We start from the raw sequence: 6,223 nt of genomic DNA, 5'->3' as shown, positions 1-6,223 counted from the left end.
CACTAATACTGGCAGTATTTCAGTCCTCAATGAGAGCAGAAAGTCAATACGAGCATTGTTGGAAAGGAACGCAAGACTTTACACTATGCAGCACATACTTTATCCTGGGTTTTATTCCTGTAGATCTTTAATTAAATGTTCACATCAGTTGGACAAACATAATTTCACCAGTCATTAGCTACAGACAGAAACACATTTGTAACTCCTTGTTGCACCCTGTATTTTCAGTTTGATTAGAAGATATTATCGGAAGATCACTGCGTGCTTACCAAGCAGATGTTACTGAGTTCACCTACGATGGCACAGAAGAAGGACGCTTAGGTTTTTTAAAACCAGACATTAATGGAGGGAAAACAGCACTGAAGTGAGAGTTCCCTACCTCTGCTGAAGTTCATCAGCTTCCCTGGATGTTGCTGAAGTTTCCATGCCAAACTTCATTTCCAGTCCCTGTTACAGCAGAGAGCAGGTTTTTGCCTCTGAAACTTACCTTTTGATACCAAATCATGGATATTTGGAAACACTTCTCCTTGGGAAGGGCAGCCCGCAGGCTTTTCCTATCCTGCCCTGTGAGGCACTGCTTGAAAAATAAAGCTCTACCACGGTCGGTAAGATGAGAATATATTTATTAGTTATAAAATATACAGGTAAACACCATCGGTTTGGTACAATCCCGTAAAAACAAGAGCAGGTTTTGGTGAGAGCGGTTGGCTTTGCCTGGCGGGTGTCACCCCAGGGATGCTAACCCCGGGGCGCCGCGGGCTCTGCAGAGATGTGCTCCGAGTGGCTCTGAGAAAAAGCAAATTTTAGCGACTCATCGGCATTAGCTGGACATTGATACTCTTTCAGCTTCAGGGGAACATAATGGTGTAGAGAAGCAGCTTTCTGATAACCAGCATGATTAAGGACTTTAATCCAGGAGGGTTTGGCGTGTCCTTTATAGCCAAGCATGGCAAAACTCCCTGAAAAACAGACAGAGAGAGAGAGTGACCCTCTGGCTGGGTCGGTTCACTTATTAGCAGCACAGCATGGACTCCCTCCACACATCATGGAAACTTCTTAGCCCTTCTTTTTTTCCCTGGATTAAAATAACAGAACATTCAGGAGAGAACAAGGGTGATAAAGGAGGGGATGAGCCGAGCTGTAACCTCACTGCATCGCAGATCTGCAGGTATTTCAATAAGCTAAGCTAGGTTCCCAGATGTCAGTTAGCAGGAATATTGGTTTACTCTTTATTTTGGAGTAAGACTGGTACTTTTTCATATTTGACTACATACAAATGGTTACGCACTCTGAATCCTTCTTTTATTAGTTTACAGCAGTTTCTTCCTGTTATGCCTAAACTATTCCCCATGTCGACTCTGCTCTGGTCCTCTGCTGTCACATAGTACAAAGGCATTTATGTATTCTCCCATTTTAATAATAATGTCTTGTGTTTATATTATGCTTTTCATTGCAAAGACTCCCAAGGCTATTTGCAGCTGGTTGGATCGAGACTATTCCTGTAAACACTTCTAATTTAAATAAGGTTTTGCAAAACCAGGCAACAAGACCCTAAACCCTGATCCCACTGGGGTCAAGGGGATCATGGTTGGATTTTTATTTTTTTTGTGTGTGTGCTTTATCCCTGGCAGAAGCAGCATGCACTTGGGAGAACTGCTCCAGCCTGCCCTGAAATGCAGCACGGACCAGTCCTGCGTGCGATCACATTTGGAGCTGTGAAGCCGAATAGTGCGCATACCTGAATCAGCGGGAGAAAGCTCATGAAGCAGAGAGTAATTACCCAGACTGGAAATCAGGGCAGACATGTGGGTGAACACCCTCGCCCTTAGGAAAAGCAAAACAGGGGCGGCCCGTGGTCGGCCGGCAGCGGGTTAGTCCTGCCGATAGACACCAGCATCCCACTGAAGTGGCAGGGCAAGGAGATGGCCACCAACCAGTGTGTCCCCAGGTCGGTGGTGGCCCTGCTTGCTGCTTTTTGTGCCCCGGGAGCAGTCGGGGCTGGAGGCTACCACCGAGCTCCCAAAATGACCTGGAAGTGCTGTGCCCAAGCGGGTGGCACAGGTGGCTCAGGGAACAAAGTTTGACAAAACAAACAAAAAAGATTGCTTTTTAATCAAAAAATTCCTTTCAAAAGTATTCAGGGCTTTGACGAAAGAATGAAGCAATGAAGTTTCAGGACAAACCCCCAAAACTTCATTTTTTTGCTTTTAAAAGGATGAAAGAAAACCCAGCTTCTCAGGAATCAAACAGGCACTGAAGTGAAATCACTGTCTCTGCTGTAAAGACTATGCTGTCCTCCCCTGGAACGGTCATAGCAATAAGCTTTGAAACTTGAACCAGAAATTGATATAAATTTCAGTAAAGCAGTAGGGAAAAAAAAAATCCCCAAACCCTCAAGTGAAAAAAAAAAGAAGCTGGAAATACAGCCAGTTCACCATCTGATCTCTGCTTGAGAGACTGCAAATGAAATATGAATCGAGCTGGCCGGTTGTTCTCCCGATTTCCTTATCACCCGAATTATTCGTCCAAACCTGAGCTCAATAGCCCCTAGTTTTCCAGTAGGAAACTCAGCATGGATTTCCTGGACCAATGATACCAATGGATTTCTTGCAGCAATCCAAGGTAAAACTGTAATAAGAACTTCCCAAAACTGGTGATTTCACCATCCTTCCATCAAAAAAAAAAAAAAAGAAAAAGCTCCTATTTCACTCCTATTCCACTTCAGTCTATTTTCTTTTTCATCAACCATTCAGTTTATGATTGTTTTCCTTGCAAAGCAGTTGAACTTTAGAGATGGAATCCTTATCATATGATTATTTTTTTATATATATTTTGATATATGATATTTTATCATATGATCTTTTTTGTTTGTTTGTTTGTTTTGGTTAGAAACACAAGTTCCCTTTAGGGTGAAAAATTTGCAGCACGCAGCTTCTCACTGGTGAAGTAGGGTCAAAGCCCCAAAATAACTTTCCTACTTCTCACCACCCCTAAGCTAAGAGGTTTTTACTAGGTTATGCTGGCATATTGTGGTGGGAAATATATTGATAAGCACTATATAAGGATGTGTACATTTTTGGTAGGGAAACACACCAGTAATTCTTAAGCAAAAGAAACAAGGTAGAATAAATACATTTACCTTCCTTATGGAAGACAATAGGCTTTGCTGAACCTAACCTGGTAAAAACAGACATTTCGGAGCTCCCCGCCACCTCTGCAATATCTCTAGAGCACACGAGAACAAGTGATCTGAAAAGAAGGACAGTATTACTTCGTGATTGCAACTGCAAGACTTTTAAGCTCCAATTAAAAAAAAAAATACTTAAGAGCTTGCTTAACTTTAAAAACATGCTTAAATCCCTTTGATTTCAATCACACATAAGCTTTCCTAAGTTTAAGCCTCTCTTTAAGTGTTCCTAAATGAAACCTGTGCTTCACATGGAATCAAAACAGGCACAAATGACTATTTGCAGGTGCACCTCTTATGGGAGAGGGACATTCAGCTGCAGAATAAAATCAGTTTCTGTGCAGTCCTGAGCCACTGAAACTATCTATGTCCTGGGTCTGATTTTCAGTCAAGCTTCAGTCCGGCTTTGCTCTACACATGTGCCTTCAGCCCCCAGTGAATTGTCCCTGCAATGAATTACAGGTTGCACAACTGGTTGCCTTTAGCTGAACGCCTAGACTTGCAAAAATACACATCCTACCAGAAAACCAAACCGAATGCACAGGCATCATCACATGCACATCTGTCACTTCATGCACATTTTATATGTGTACATACTCATGTGCATAAATACAGATGTAACAGCTCAGGAGCGTTCAAATCTTTGGTCATGAACTGCTCAGAAACGTCTTGGACTGCGAGTCTGTTTTCTGGTTATTTGACCTGCTTCTGCCAGCAGCCAAGAATTTATCTATAAATCTCTGTTGTTCCATGTTTATGTGGCGACACGTAAAACCACAAGGAATGTGGGACAGACACAAACAGAGATGATCCAGACCAGTGCCAGGACACATGCAAGGTAACAGAGCCCGCAGGCAGGCAGGTCTATTCATTGGCTCGCCGGAGAAAAGTCCTATCGGAAAATCTGGCACGTCTATGATTTTCATCTGTCACAAGAGGCAAAAACAATCAGTAAGAGTAAACAGAAACCAACTTGTTTCAGAAATGGAAAACTGAATCATTGGCTGCCAGGAAATTGCTGGACACCAGGATGGGTGCGCAGGACTGCAAATGTCATTGCAAGGACCTTATCTACTCCATGGTGGAAAATGAATGGTTAATTTAGAAGGAATTGCTAGTTTTCCAGAAAACCTCTTTCTGTCTGCTCTAATTTGTGCAATCCTGGAAGAGAGACGCTGCTTCTTTTATTATCTGGGTGATATTTGGGATTTGTACATATTTAATCCGTGCCAGATTTCTTCAGAGCACAGGTTTGGTTATGAAAGTAGGTAATTTTTTCCTTTCTGTGTCTGTCAGACACAGGTTGCTACATGAACAGAGCTCTCAGCACTTTACTTACCTCTCTTTTATAAATGTTTGAACATAATCAGTTATTGCACTGGCAGTGTTTTCACCAGCAACTGTGTCAAAGTGGCGCCTACTCACGACTGCTCCTGAACATGCATCGAGCACCACCAAGAATATCCCACGGCTGTTGAACAGGAAAACCGTGTCGTTTATCTGCAACAAAAAACAGAGGTAGGTTTTATGGAGGCAGGCTGGGGAGCTGCAGACGCTGATCCTGCTTCTCCATATAAGGGAGTTACAAGCAAGGAAACTACCAAGGGTGTACACCCTATAATTTTAAAGGTATAATTAGTAGAGATGAAGTGACATCACTGATAGATGGTCAGGGGCAGGAGGAAGCAAAACCCTTAGTTCTCAGTGGGGTACAAAAACATGAGAAATGAGGTGATCATCATCTTTTGTGTATTAGGAAGATACATTTGGGAAGCCGAGAATCCTGGGAGTCAAATGCTTAGTTCGATCTTAATACAGTTTCTTTCCATGTGGGGGAAATTACTGTCACTTGGCAAAGCAGAGTTGACCACGGAGCAAGGGAGAGGTGCTGAGACAGCAGATGGGGGAGTAGAGGAGACACATGGACATTTTTTGTTTTCCTGTGAAATGTAGATATCAAAACCAAAATATCCCTTCTTGGTAGGGCTGTCCCAGTGCCTCAAAGATGTTGTAGCACAAGTGGGTCCCACTCCTCTCCCTTCCTACAGCAAGGGCTCCTTCCTCAGGTTACAGCTCTCAGGATGCTCCACGGTCTTTGCTCTTAGAAAGGCAAAGGCTCTCTGAAGTGCCTGGCACTGGTGCATCTCCCCAGTATCCTGGGGGGAATGTCCTCCCAGCCTGGGAGGACACAACCTCCACCAAGGAGAGCAACAGCGTACCAGGGTCAGGCGGGCAGGAAGCAGAGCCCAGGATACACAACACCCCACTGTAATCCACATAGTTGCCCAAAGCCCGCAGGCAGCAGGAAGCTCAGATACTGCCCATCAATCTGAGACATGTGTGTGCCTCTAGGGAATATCGGGCCAGACTGAATGAAGGAGCCAAGTGTTAAAAAGTGGTTTCTGCAAGATGTTCGAGGATGCTGAATGCAATAGGGGGTCAAGGGTAAGAGAAACACGAACGTCCCAGCCGTGGGTGGGCAGGGGGGAGCAAGGAGGAGCAAAGACACACTGAATCTTTTGCCTGGTCCTGGCTGTCTCACACCCCTAAGCCTGGGAAACGTGTCAAAGTCTGGATGCACACGGAGCAGAGAGCAACCACCACTGCAAAGCAACCTAAACGTGAGCCGCTGGCAAAGGATGCAGCTCCCCTGTGTGTCCTGCCCTTGTCCGCCGGCTGCGGTCCCGCCAAGGCGCCAGCACCAGGGCTCGCACAGCCCCTCGGCAGCGGGAGCGGGGCACTGCCGCGCACGGCGCCCTCACTCCTTGGGGAGCTGGGGTTATAGGTGGAAAACGTTTCTGACTTTGGCATTTCGTTCAGCAAAAGAAGCACAAAGCACGTCCTTTGGTCGTGGGGGGTCTCCTCTGCTTCCCTTCTTTATTTCCAAATTTTCCACACCTTTCAAGATTTAGGGTAAGAATCCTCCTTTAGACATTAGTCTTTATTGTTTGCCTAGCTCAGCCTCTGCTTCAGCTAGGAGTACATGTGCCAGAAATAAAGCTTCCTTTGAAAAGCAATACTTTGCATTAAAGCTTT

At 44.7% G+C, this 6,223-nt stretch overlaps 1 protein-coding gene across 1 annotated transcript in view; it reads right to left on the bottom strand.

Annotated features, from left to right (window-relative positions):
- Positions 1-738: 738 nt before the first annotated feature.
- The window catches only part of LOC104287443 (transmembrane protein 2-like), a 54,766-nt gene continuing 49,281 nt past the window's right edge, over positions 739-6,223 (bottom strand). The window contains exons 19-21 of the mRNA XM_009886152.1: positions 4,527-4,687; positions 3,140-3,249; positions 739-959 (exon numbers count right to left, since the gene is read on the bottom strand). Coding sequence (XP_009884454.1) covers positions 739-959; positions 3,140-3,249; positions 4,527-4,687 — 492 coding nt within the window. The remainder of the gene's footprint in view (positions 960-3,139; positions 3,250-4,526; positions 4,688-6,223) is intronic.

This window comes from Charadrius vociferus, unplaced genomic scaffold (assembly GCF_000708025.1).
Source record: "Charadrius vociferus isolate BGI_N301 unplaced genomic scaffold, ASM70802v2 scaffold365, whole genome shotgun sequence".
NCBI lineage: Eukaryota > Metazoa > Chordata > Aves > Charadriiformes > Charadriidae > Charadrius > Charadrius vociferus.
The sequence above is the reverse complement of the archived record's forward strand: the minus strand, read 5'-3'. Positions and strand labels throughout refer to the sequence as shown.